The 14,139-nt window shown below is 46.8% G+C and overlaps 1 protein-coding gene across 1 annotated transcript in view; it reads right to left on the bottom strand.

The window, feature by feature from the left end:
- Positions 1–11,542: 11,542 nt before the first annotated feature.
- The window catches only part of CLIC6 (chloride intracellular channel 6), a gene marked incomplete at both ends in the record, with an annotated part of 41,846 nt that continues 39,249 nt past the window's right edge, over positions 11,543–14,139 (bottom strand). The window contains one exon of the mRNA XM_079705148.1: positions 11,543–11,704. Coding sequence (XP_079561274.1) covers positions 11,543–11,704 — 162 coding nt within the window. The remainder of the gene's footprint in view (positions 11,705–14,139) is intronic.

The following is a 14,139-nucleotide window of genomic DNA, read 5'->3' as shown; positions in this document are numbered from 1 at the left end:
TGAGATAGTCATGATTTATTTGAAGGTGGCTTCGTATGAAAGTTAGACAGCCATGTCATAGCTACACAGACTAAATGAAGATTGCGTGCTGTACACAATCAGAGCATTTTACTGCTAAAAGCACCTGGAGATGATGGAGGCCAAACTCCTCTCTAGGCAGTAAGCCTGAAGCCTGAGGACCAGGGTTCCAGCCACATGAGCTGTGGTCCGTGACCTTCCATTGGCCAGGGAGGTCTCCTTTGATTCTTGTGTGCACTCGAGCGTAGGGTTACACTTTTGCCTCCGCTCCCCAACTCAGCGTTCCTATTTTGACAGAGATTTCACTTTCCCGTGGTTTAAAGTCCATGGGCCTATGCCTCCCCAGTGTCTTACAACACAAGTAAGAGAAAGCAAATCCATTTCCCAGACAACTCTCTTCACTGGAAAGCCTGCCTGTCTTGGAGGGATAAACCAGGAGAATCCCTGAGACAAACAGACAATAAAACCTGCACCAAGACGTGAAACCATCCAGCAGGCATTGACAAGTGACACAGAATGAAACTCAAAGAGAAGAGAGAAGAATTGGGATCTTTTGTTTTGTTTTTTCAAACTCCGTGTAACCTCTCAGGCTCTTTACTTCTTTCTAAACATAGCTTTTCCTACCACAGGAGAAACAGGGGCCTTTTTTCCCTCCTTATTTTTAATCTTTACAACTGGCTTTTGGGCTGAATGCAGGGAAGGCCGGGGTGGAGCTGGGGAGGGGACCCATCTACCTTGTACGTGGGACACTTGATCACCTGTACACCAGGGAACAAAATCATAACAAAGCGCTGCATTGACCAACTGCAAAAGAATCCTTCCTTCTGCTCCACCCTGTCTCCCCACCCTTTGGCGAGAGCCTCAGTAAACAGGTACGTTTGGTGCCAGGATTGAAGGTCAACAAGCTCCTGCTTTGTCAGAGGAAGCTGGGGCTCAAGTCAGAGGACTTCACGGAAATGCCATACCGCCTTGCTCCCCAGGTGTTGGAGCCTAACGATTAGAAGTAAAAGAGTCTCAGGGCAGCTTGCCAAGAACACAGGCAGCAGGCACTTAATGCTACAGTGTGGCAATCATACCAGGCATCTCAGCTGACCTCAACCCGTGGGTTTTGTACAGCGAGGCAAACTTCCTTTGGAACGGCCATTACAGATCGTCAAACTCATCTGGGACAGGAGAATCCAAAGACGGCCCCCAAGATCCCCAGACCTTGGTGTACACCCCCTTTATAACCCCCCTGCCCTCTAGGGTGGGGGCAGAACCTGTGATATGATGAAATATGACCTCTGGGATTGGGTTACTTTATAAGGCAGAGATGAAGGGGTCTTACATATTTCATTAGAGCCCTTGGTCAGCTGACTTCAACTAGGGACTTTATCCTACGTGGACCTGAGTTCATCAGTTGACTTTAATTCCAAAGGACAGTATTCTGGGTGGGTCTGACCTAATCAGATGAGCCACTTAAAAGAGGGACTGGAGGTCAGGGATGGGAGATGATGTAGGAGAGGTTTGAAGCAGCAGAGACATTCTTCTGTTGGCCTTGAAGAAGCACACTGGTGCCTTAAGGAGAGGGCTGTGTGGCTGGAGGCCTCAGTCTTACAACTGGAAGGAACCAAGCTCTGCCATCAGCCAGTGAGCTTAGACGTGGACCCTGAGCCTTAGAGGAGAATCACAGCCCCAGCTGACACCTTGATTTCGGCCTGTGAGACCCTGAGCCAAGAACCCAGCTATGCCATGCCTGGACCCCTGACCTATGGAACCAGTGAAATGATAAATGTATGTTGTGTTAAGCCCCTAAGATTGTGCAAATTTGTTAGGCAGCAGAGAAGAGTAATACAGCTGGCCCTCCACATCTGTGGGTTCAGTCCATGGTGGGTTGAATCCACAGATGCAGGACCTTCAGATACGGAGGGCCAACTCTATAACGCCATTTTATATAAGGAACTTGAGCATCCAGGATTTTGGTATCTGTGGAGGTCCTGGAACCAATCCTCACCACGGATACCAAGGGATGACTGTACATCATCCCAGGAACTGCAGAGAGAATGTGTGTCCATGTTCTCTCCATCATTTCTCCATATCCATGTTTCCCATTCCCACTTTTCCCTGTCAAGGTGAATGTTCAAAGTCAGGGCTTATTTTATATGAGGGCAAAGCAGACTGCTGCCTGATGGGGGCGGGGTGAAGACTGGGGCAGGCTCCTAAGATCTCTACGCCTGGCTGTTTGGGTTACTGAAGGCCTGGTTGACCATGTAGAACGTGTTCTGAGAAAAGGTAGCTTCTTAGACCCATAGTGGGGGATTAATGTATCCTTCACATTACAGGAGCATATGACTAGATATTGCTAATTCAGTCAGACTGCATTGCTATCCTAAATTTGGGGAGTGGTTCCATCAGGAAGCAAAACATCCACCAAAAATCCCTAAAGCAAATAGCTAAACAGATCTGAACTTGAAGCACAGACCTGGGTCAAGGGCAGTAGGCAGCATAATGCTGGTGTGTGCCAGGGGGCCTGTTCCCAAAGCATTAAGACTGGCACTTCATTGCCTCACTGCCTCAGTGTTCACAACTTAATATCTGGGAAGGACATGGAAGATGATATCATCCAATCCCTGCATTTGACAGACAAGGAAACGGAGGCCCTGGGAGATTAAATGTCTTTCCCAAAGCTCTCCATCCAGACACAGCAGGAGCAGGACCAAAACTCAGGGCTTTCAACAATTTCCCATTTTGTCACCCTTCCTCTAGCAAAAAATGACCCCGGTGTTGCCTGTTGGTTAAATCGCCAACTCTCTCAAACAGACCCGGCTCAGTCTGCACCTGGCTGTCTTTGCTCGGCTGGAAACGTGACACCAACTCTCCTGACGAGCCGACTTGCCTCTCTCCTTAGCTGTGCCATCAGCTTGAGTCACTTATAGCTAAGCAATGACAAAGTGACTCAGCCATTCTGAGATCCAAACCTCACCGGGTAGATAAGTTTCCTGTGGCTGCAGTCACAAAGGGGATGGCTTAAAAGAACAGACAGAAACTTACTCTCTTGCTGTTCTGGAGGCCAGAAGTCTGAAGCCAAGGGGTCGGCAGAACCAAGCTTCCTCTGAAGGTTCTAGGGGAGATCGCTCCTTGCCTCTTCTAGCTTCTGGTGGTTGCCGGCAATCCTTGGCATCTCTTGGCTTGTTGCTGCAGTCTCTTCCTCCGTGTTCACATGGCCTCTTTCCTCTCTGTATGACTCTGCATCTCCTCATCTTATAAAAACATTAGTCACATTGGATTTAGGGCCCTTCCTAATCCAATACGACCTCATCTTAATTTAACCAATTACGTGTGCAGAGAACCTATTTCCAAGTAAGGTCACATTCTGAGACCCCAAGTGGACCAGAGTTTGGAGGGGGTCACTATTCAACCACTGGTTGACTAGTGCACTGGTTTTATATGGCTGGCTCAGCCAACTGCCCTGAGAGAAGAAGCAATGGGTATGGGCAACCCCTCCATCACTCTTCCCCCTCTCCTACCCCCACCAGGACTGTGTAACCCAGGACCCAGACATTAGAGAGTTAATGCTGGAAATAGCTTCAGAGAGCATCTAGCCAGTGGCTGTTAATCCCAGCTGCACAAGAGAATCTCCTGGGGAGATTTTAAAAACACCAATGTCCAAGCCCAAACCCAGAGACTGGGATTCAAGCTGATCTAAGGTGTGCCTTGGGCATTGGTAGCTATGAAGGCTACTCAGATGATTCTGATACACAGTCAAGGTTGAAACCCACCAATCTAGCCCACCCCTTGGTTTTCAGATGAAAGACGAGGCAAACAGACTTTTAGCCAATATTCCACCTGCTCCTCCATTTATTGCCACCTCCAAGCCTGTAAGCTGCCGATTCTCTGACTGGAATGTCTCGCCCCCTCTAGATGGTACAAGGCCCCAGAGTTGACAGAACCCAGTAAGCCGGTAAGGCCCCTGCAGGACCATGAGGAAAGATGGCGGCCACCTCACTGCTGTCACAGTGTCCTCCTCAACTTCTGACACACACCCATGACCTATGGAACCACATACTTGTTACAGGCTTGGTAAAGTGCTACCCAAATGCGCTTGGTCACTCTATTATGTCGTTGGGGGTAGCATCACCTCAGCTACGGGGTAAAAGTGTGCACTTTGGCCACTCACCCATTTGGTTTCCATTATACCAAATGTTCTGGGGCATCTTTCTGGCTGCTGTTCTATTTTGTCATTATCACCACACAGTCTTTAAAAGCAAGACACATATTTTTTACTTCTTTTTAATTTTTGTGTATTCTAGTATCATACTCAATACAACAAATTCTTCTTTCCCTTGCCTGAGCTGGAAAAAAATGCCAAAATATGCACCAAAATGGCCTGCCCAACACCGGAACCACCACCAAATAGCCCTAAGATTTTCTTTCAAACAATATTCTCTTTCGGGACCAGTGAGCTGCAAAAAAATAAAATAAAATAAAAGTTGAACAATTATGATGGAGGCAGGACACATCCTGCTACTCGGTCTCCCTGAGAATTCCAGGTGCTTCCCTAGACCATTTCTCCTTCCTCTTGGCTCCAATCTTGGGAGAACCCAAGATCATGAAGAAATGGAACCCCACGAATCAGCTTCTCATCCTTGTTCCAGATTTAAAAACCAAGAGGCAAAGAACCTTGTTAGAATAACCTGTGTGTTTCTTATACTTTTTTGAGTGCAGTCCACACTTGGAAAATCATGTGCAAGTGTTTCAGACACTCCTACACACCTTTCAAATACTTTGGCACATGATATGACCAGCAAGGGCCAGGTCGGATGACACTGCCCAGGGCTCATGGGCAGCTCTGGGCCTCTGGCCTCCCCCCAAGTCACAAACCTCAGCACTGGGCAGCTTGTAGCTGCAGCTAAGCTCAGTTTTTGTGTCAGTTTCATGGGCTTCCCGGAAGGTCCGTGGGCATAAGAATGTACTAACACACCTGTGGTGTATGTTACAGCCCTCGCCTGCCCCTTTTCCCCTTGAGTCTCTTTCCAGGAACATCCAAGTCTCCATCTTCTGCGTTTTGTGGGATGTGAGCAGCCGCCTTCTGGTTTGATGAAAGGCAGCCAGGTTCCTTCACTAAGGAACACACTCAAGACATCAGCCCACTCGGATGCCAGAAAGAGCCAGCAAAGAGGCGGGCTTTGGTGACAAACGAAGCTGAGCTCCGTGGCATAATAATACACTCACAAACGAGCCACAAGACATTCATTACTTTCTTCTTCTTCTCCGGCAGCAAAATAGCTGAGGCCCAATTTGGACAGCAGTCTGAGGACTGTGGACTGGGCAGAAAGATCAGATGTCCAGACTGCACGGCTGTTTTTTAATACAGTCCTACAGGGAAATCAAATGGACGGATTTGTCCATTGCTTGGCCATTGATTCAGGAGCGATCCAGTAGTCTGTCGTCCAGCGGTAACCCCAGGGCTCCCACCGGCAGCGGGAACCTCATTCCCCATCCTCCCCTCGGGGGCCGGTGAGGGGCCGGGAAGACGTCTGGGGATGCGGCCACAGGATGGAGGCAGGAGAGTGCATCCTCCTACCAGCCACGCAACCACCCGTTCAGGTGTCTGCACACCTTCCTCCAGGCCCGGGGCCATGAGGACAAGTCTGCTGGGCAGGTGTGCTGGCTCCAGGAGCCCAGGCTTGTGATGTGAGGAGTGGGACCCTCCACCACTGTAGGCCTCTCAGGATCCTGGGACTTGGCCCTTCCTTAAGATCCTCGTGCACCTCTGAGCCATCGGAGCATTGGGCTCATGCGCTGGGAAGGGAGGAGGCCAAGGAAGGACCCCAGGGCTCCTTTCAGCCTCTGAAGTCTACAAGGCAGGACGCGCCTCCACCCGCATCTGTTTTCACCAACAGGAAATGGGTGAGGGGCCATCAAGACGGAGTTGTGCCTGAGGTAGGGTAACAGGGAGCTTCCGGCCCTTGAAGACATTCCAAGGCAAGGCAGAAAGCCACAGGACGGAGCGGGAGCCCCTCCATGACAGCCTTCGATACACCAGAACACACAGCCTGTCGTGGGTGTGGACCTCCTGCAAGCCGGCTGAGACCAGCAGGATCCTTCTATGCTTTGCTTCTCTGGCCCAGAAAAGCCACCCTTTGACCCGTGGGCCACCCTAGGCTGACACCGAGAAGGCTGGACCGGGTTTGGATGAAGGTCTGAGGCTGAATCTGCCTCAGGCCAGGGTGGTTAACCCAACAGGTTCCCGTCCGAAGCCCCATTCCGGGGAAAATGGGAGGAAGCGCCCCCTAGTGGTGAGAGGAGCATCCTGCCCAGGTGGGCTTTGGGCTCTGGCTTGCAGACCACTCCCCTGGGTGTACCTGCCTCTCCACCTCTCAGGGCCTCGAGTAAATGCCATGCGGCTGAAAACTGTCTCCCAGCCAAATGGGAGGGGTCCCAGTAGAGCCAACCGTCCACTGTGGAGCCCACCCAGTTCACAGGGGCTTGAGAGAGGACTGGCCCAGCCGTGGCCGGCCCACGGGGACTGACCGAAGGGGAGAGCTGGGCAGTCAGCCAGCACCATCCCCCAGGTGGTGCTTCACCGTAGGGAACCAGGAGGTCAGGGTGTAACTGTTTTCCTCCTCTGTAAGAAAGGTTCAAGGTCCTGTAAACTTGTCATCTCGTGCTCTGTCCATTTTGACACAACCCATATAAGAGCAAAAAATACCACTTGTATGCAGCCAGCTGCCTGGCAGTTTTCACAGAGAGCTAAACACACCAATTTCTATGTGACTGTGAGATATTGTTCCCATTTTACAGTTGAGAAGAGCGAGGCTCAGAGAGATTCAATGATCATTCAGATGTGTCAGAGGTACTGAGGGCCAGTTTAGGATCCTATGTGCCTTCTTGTTTGTTTTTTCTTTTTTAACATCACCACTGCTTCAAAGTGCCTTATGGGGACGAGGCTAGAAACATGTTTAACTTGTTAGCACTTAATGTCAGAGAAAAGCAAGCAAGCAAAAACCCTTCATGCTATTTCAACACCCCCTTTCACCCGAGCAAGGATGGTTCCCCTCTTTCTGGAGTGATTCACCTGGAGCCTGAGGGGATCTGAAAGATTGACCGGCTTCCCCGGGTTCTAGTAGGTGTTAGTTAAGTGTGTAACAGTAGTAGAAGGTCTGGCTTTCAGGAAGGGGCCTGACTCAGATTCACAGCAGCCACCTGGAGAGATGGCTTTGCAGGGAACAGAGCTCAGCAGGTCAGCTGAGCTGTGGGTGATCCCCTGGGCAGTCACGGATGGCCACTGTCCTAGTCCACTCACCCAGGGGTATGTCAGGGAGCCCCTTACCAAAGGGAAGTGAGGAAAAGATGGAAGTGCGTGTGTCATCAAGAAAACTGGCCTTGCTTCAAGAGGGTTGTTGGGATGGCTGCCAGGTCCAGGGGCCGTGGGAGAGAGGCAGGGCCACATGGGAAGTGGTCTCTGACAGGGCAGAGATGGACAGCAGATGCTCTAAGGTCCACTGTCAACCCAGTACCAGGCCTTACTCCCTAAATAGATGTTTCCATCCCCAAATCTGTAACTCCCTGATTCTGAACACAGTTTCCCCTGGACTGTGGCCTGACACAAAAATGGCAGCCCAGGCCTTCTCCCTAAGTGACCTGTTCAAGGCAAGGGAGACATGGCTGGAACCCTCTGCAGTGGGAGGGTGACTTTGCCCGAGCACAGGCCGTATGGCCGGCAGCCGCCCCTCTGGTTCCCTGAGCCCACGGGCAGGGGGCAGGGACCCCCGGAAGGCCCACCACCTGCAGAGGCCCCAGCGAATCACGGGGAGACACCACACGCAACTGGTCTTCTGACACCCCAAAGTGCCCTCACATGTTAAAGCTCAAATCAAACATGTGAAGGGAAACTGGTCATATGGAAAAATTCAGAATTGTAACATAAACAAACATCCCTTAATTGATCCATTTTATGTATCCAGGGTTTTGTGAGTCATACGTTCTTAGAATGATACACATCTTGGTTCTCTAAACTGTAAAAGAAAGATTGGGTTTTTCTTATTTAAAAAAAGCTATTCTTTAATTTTTTTTCCAAATCCTAACTATGAACCACTGGAAGTTGGGGGGGAGACGTGGACGGAATATTGCTAAGAGTGTGTTTCTGGTCAGTGATTGAAGGAGGTGTGGAAGGGAGCCCAGATCTCGCCTTGCAGGTTGTGTGTATGTGCGTGTGTGTGTACATATGTAGGTACATGAGTGTATGCCAATGTGTGAGTGTGTGTGTGCGTGTACTGCATGAGTGTGTTTGTGTGTGTGAATGTGGATGAGTTTGTGTATATGTGTGTGAATGTATATCAACACGTTTGGACATGTGTGAAAGTGCTGTGACCGTGTGGTCAGTGTGTGTATATGTGAATGTGTGTCTCTGTGACTGTGAGTGTATGAGAGTATGTGTGTATGTATGTGAGTGCATGTATGCAGTATGTGCATGTGTGTCCGTCTGTCCGTCTGGACAGGAGGGCTTGGGCATACATTGAATTCCTGGGGATGGTCCCGTAGATCACAGGAGACCTTCTGAGAACTCTGGTCTCTGAAACTTCTTTCCTGAGCTACATTCTATCGTTCCATCCCTTCTCGCTGGACCGTGTCCAGAAAGTACAACTTCGTGACACATATTCTCTTTCAGCCTACATTTGGAGATTCTATGTTCAGAAGTAAAGCTAATTTTTTCTGAATTGTCCAGCCTCTTGGGCAACTAAAAGCAAGAACGGAATCCCCTCAGCTTGAGAACCTTCCCACGATCAGCCTCAAAGGAGTGCTGCATTCACAACTTGTATTTGCATTCTGCACGGTATGCTTGGAAGAACAAATGCATGTCATTTGAAAAACACCCACACCTAATAGATTTTAAGCCAGCTGAACAGCCCTGGAATATTTCCCACCTTCCCACATATGAATAGCTTTTTAGAGGCCTCTGAAGGGGGTGTGCAGGGCAGGGCCCCCAGGAGGGGAAGGCTGCCAGGAACCAGCCGATTTCCTACAAATACACTTAAAAATGGAACAGTCCTCAGGGCCTCTATTTCAGCCACCTGGACAAGGACAGGTTACACGTGTTTTTTCAGACCTCTTTAAGGGTCCATTAGAATGTCTTTGTGGGTCACAATTCAAATACAGATAATCTCGAATTCAACTACTGATAATCTCTGGTTCAAAGTTGCTCTCGCCATTTTAAAGGAAGCTCATTCCCATTCATTTTATTTCTTTAAATCTCAGTGGGGTCCCCCTTCTAAAGTTCCTGTAAGTATTAACTCTATCCCATCCTACCTTTTTAAAAGAGAATTATAGTATAGGACTATCCCTAGGATGATGCGGATCAGGGTCATTTTAGTGATGTGTGTCCTGGGGCAAATCATATCCTGTGACTTACTCCACAACCTTTTCCCGTCAGGCAAGGGATCAGGTGAAATGATACAAACACACACACACACACACACACACACACACACACACACAATATCTCACTGGAGAATGCAAAGTAAAAAAAAGAAAAATCAAAGATATTGGTTCCATGTAAACATTTTTATAATTCATTTAATTTTTAAGGCATCACGGAGTTTATGTAGATTACTTTAACCTCTAAAAATACAAAGTTTGCACTAGTAACATCAGGTAGTCAATTCTAAGTTTAACTGTAACACGGTAAAACTCATCTTAAAAATCTGACTCCTAAACAGATGTGAAACAGGAATCATGGCGGCACATGCTAGACACAACCTCCAAAAATACATGGCTAACAAAGCAAGTGGAGGGCTGGGGTCGGCCGCCTCCAGTAAAACCGTAGCATCCAGCAAGAGGGGAGAGAAAGTGGCCACCATCTCAAGGACTTTGTTTCTCTCACTAGACATCTTTCACTAAATCCCAGAACGGTTACTGTTAATGCATTTTCCTCTCTTCCAAATGAATCGCCCGGTGAGCAGGTGTATGTATTTTTTTTCTAACGAGCATTTAACATCAACCACATGCTGTCACCAACTGGACAAGCAGGTCTTCTGGAAGGTGTGTACAAATGTCAAAGGGACACAGCCTGGCAGATAACACTCAAACCCAGTGAATCTTGATGAATATGGAAACAGCCTCCCATTCTGTCCTCCAAGGCTTGATTAGGAGCCGGGCCCCAGCCCACAGGGAGCTGCGCCTGAGGGGCTGGCTCACGGATGGAGCATGGGAAGTCACAGATGAACCAGAAGCTCTTTTGACTCAGTAGTTTCCACTTCCTCCCCAGCATGACTACTTGTCAGAACTGCCCAAGAGGAGTCACCATGAATCTAATCTCTCTGGATTTTCCTTGCTTGACCTCGAAATGACACTAGAGAGAGCAGAGAAGCAACAAGATCCGGGCTAGCCCTACACGGCATCATGGCCGAAGAGGTGCAGTGTTATGTCTTGGAGAGAGCGGCCATCAGAAGGGATCAAGGTGTGCTTGGTCCCCATTTCAACACAGGGCAGGGAGATTCTGCAACACACAGCTGATGTCAAGAGTCCTCCTGAAGGCATGGTCTCTGTGAGAGGGGGTGAGCAAGAAAAGGACCCCGAAAGGGAGCTGGAAAAGGACACAGACAGGCACCCTCCTCCATCCCCTCCCTGGAACCAGGAGCAGTGGCATCACAGAGGCAGGAACAAGGCAGGTGGGGACCCTCCATGGCTTCCGGTCCCTGCTTGTCCCTGCAAGTCCCTGTGGGTCTGTGACCCTACAGTTCTCCATCCCTGTGAAACTTGGCCACAAGCGCCCTCCTGAGCTCTGCATTGCTGAATCTGTTGTTTTAGGTCCTCTATGGCTGACCATCAAGGCATTACCAAGGGGTCCCCTCACCAGTCCTTGAAAATAAACTAACACAATACCATGGAGGCATGAAATTATGTGCAGTGTGAATGTGTGTGTGAGAAAGAGAGAGTCTGAGGATTTGGAAGATGTTCACCAATAAGTTATCGGTAGTTACCTAAGTGTAGTGAAAGTGTAGGTGATTTTTTTCTTTCTTCTTTATACCCTCTGACATTGTTTTAAAATATTAAAATAAGCGTGTAATTTGTAATTACAAAACCAGAGTTTTCATTCTGAAAAATATTAAACTACTATTTTAGAACAGAAAAAAATAGGCTATGCATGATTAAAAACTATCAGAGACAGATACAATTTTTTAAATAAAGGTGGAATTGAACCAAACCTTATTTGCTTTGAAACTTAAACTGCAAAACACATGCCCTAAATATTGTGGATTACAGATATTTAGGGCATGTGTTGCAGGTCCCAGAATGTTAAAGACATAAATGAATATAAACTGGATAATTGGTGTGTATAACAACAGATACTGGTATTATTCAGATACACGAGTTGACAAATTACAAGACTATGTATCATTTGGTGTTGTGTGGATCACGCTATGGCCTGTGCACTGTTAAAATATGGGCATTATTTTGCAAAGGATGGTTACTGGGAGAGAAACACACACTCTTTTCATAGTCTAGCTCATACGACTGAGATGAGACAGAAAACACCCCGACTTCACTTCATTCTTTTTGCAACATCTGAATATGCGTGTTCTATTTCCTGGTTGGCTGGACACGTGTTTGTGAACTCATCCCTAGCATACGCATTGTTCAAGTATCTCCAGATGCCAGTCATTTCAGAAGGAAATTCAAAATCTCTGTATCTCTTGGCCACAATCTGAAAATGAAGAGGAAATAGTCAGAAAGGGACAACCCACTAACATAGGCAGTTAGATCAGACAATCCATTCTTTTGAGGCATGTAATATATTCTCCTTCTCAAGTTGCCATGTCGTCCTATAGCCGTTTGGGCTGCTCTGAGTTGCATTTTGAGTTTGCACGGGGCATACTGAGCGTGGGACTCAAAACAGAGGCTCTACACAACCATGCCCATCAATTTATCACAGACGATCCTTGTGACCCACTGGCATGAATTTGCTCCGTACTCCAGTGGATTTCTCATTGTGTTTCTGGCAGTTTTCTCTCCCTGTGTTCTGCTGCTGTGTTATTTTGTGCCTGAGGTTCATGTTGGATCTTCAGTTTAGATTGTGCCAGGATCACTGTGAAGTGCCCTCTCTTTTTCCTATTTGCTGAGCCTCACCTCCTGAAATCCCAAATACCTGTGTATGTTACTCCTGTGGATTTCTATCATTCTGCCCCTGACAGGATCATTTCACTGTGGGTCTACCACGTGCAGAGGATAGATTCATGAACCAAAAAATCTTTATTCTCATCCTCGTGGAAATAGTGGATGTACGGACAGGGTAGCTGAGAATGAACATCATGACAACACAATGATGGGCGATGTTTCCTCTGGCTGGAAGGGTACCGTTGGGGAATTCATCACAAAGGAGGGTATATACTGTTGGAGATAGTATGAGTTTCCTGGAGTTGCCTTAACAAAGCACTACAAGCTTGGGTGGCTTGGAACAACAGAAATGTATTCTCTCACAGTCCTGGAGGCCAGAAGTCCAAGATCAAGGTGTCAGGAGAGCCGGGCTCCCTCTGAAGGCTCTGGGGAAGGACCTGTTCCAGGTTCCTCCCCCAGCTTCTGGTTTGTGGGAGCACAGCTCCAATCTTCACATGGCCTTTTCCCTGTGCTGGTGTGTCTGTGTCCAAATTCCCCTTTATAAGGGCACTAGTCATGTTGGCTTAGGGGTCCACCCTACTCACCCTAACTAATAACATCTGCAAATAACACCTTATTTCCAAATAAGGTCACGTTCTGGGGTACTGGGAGTTAAGACTTGAACATATAAATTTGGGGGGACATGATTCATCCCATAACAAGGACCCAGGGCTGCAACAGCCCATTCTGCTTTGTTCCTTTCCATTGTATTGGCTCCTGGGACATTGGGATGGCGTGAGCATGGAATGTATCACCAATTAGAAGATCTTCGGGACTTATTTCTCAGATTTTGGAGGCCAGGAGCTATTGATGCAGTAAAACAAGACCACAGAACTTTCAGAGAGGCTCCTAAATTAACATCTTTTGCTTGAATTCAAACTTACTGATGTTAATGTCAAGAATTCTGCTTTCCTTTTGTTTGCATTTGCCTGGCTTAGCTTTGCCCCTCTTTTTATTTTAGCATTTCTGAGAAAGTTTGTTATCTATATGCCTTTCATAGACGTAAGCTTGTATTTGTATTATATCTTATGAATGTAATACTTTGTTTTCCAACTTTCTGTGAATATTTCTGTGTTCATGTGTGAGTGTGTGTTTCCCTTTCTGGTGGTTTAGAAGGTTTATGGTCTGTTTTAACTCTTCCAGTGGTTTCTTATATAACTTTAAATAATAAGAATTCTTTATTTCTTGATTTATCAACTTTAGATGATCTCTACTTACTCCTGATAATGACAAATGAGGAAATTAGTATACCTACACTTCTTTTCTTTTCTGCTCCCTTATCCTCTTTCCAATGGTGTAAAACATCCAAGTTTACTATATTCTGTTTCTTTCCAGTAGCTATAATTCCCACTGCTGTTTAGGCTTAGTTCTGGTTTTAGATTTAAATAGGTTCTATATTTATCACCAATCCTTCTATACCACACACCTTCTCTGTTTCTGGATTCTTATTTTATTATCATTTTTTATTATTTCATCATATAGCAATTTTATTTTTAAAAATGGCCCAGGAGTGCTTATTTCATTGAGACCAGAAGTCTAGGTAAAAACAACAATTTACAAGGATATAAAATTCTTACATCATACATCCTTTCTTTTAATCCTTTAACTATTAAACCACTGTTTTCTGGGTTTTAATGTGGTCCTAGAGACATATGAGGCTAGTCTGAATTCCCTCCTTGTGTAGGTGGCTTTATCTTTATTATTACTATTATTATTATTATTACCATCATCACCATTATCATCATCATCATCTAGACACCCAAAGGGTTCTTTTTTATCCTCAAAGTTCAGTAATTTACCAAATATGTGATAGTGTGTTGATTATTCTGGGCAATATTTTTCTAATCATGACATGTTAAACTAAAGGTTCAGGTCATCCTTTAGTTCAAAATAATTTACCTTTGAGCCTTCTTTTTCTCTGTTTTTTCTTTCCTGTTCTCTTTTTTCTGATTATGGGGTCTCGCTAATTACCCTTTACCTCGTGCT

This window comes from Hyperoodon ampullatus, assembly GCF_949752795.1.
Source record: "Hyperoodon ampullatus genome assembly, chromosome: 5".
Taxonomy (NCBI): domain Eukaryota; kingdom Metazoa; phylum Chordata; class Mammalia; order Artiodactyla; family Ziphiidae; genus Hyperoodon; species Hyperoodon ampullatus.
Note: the sequence above shows the minus strand (reverse complement) of the source record. Positions and strands in the feature narration are given on the sequence as shown.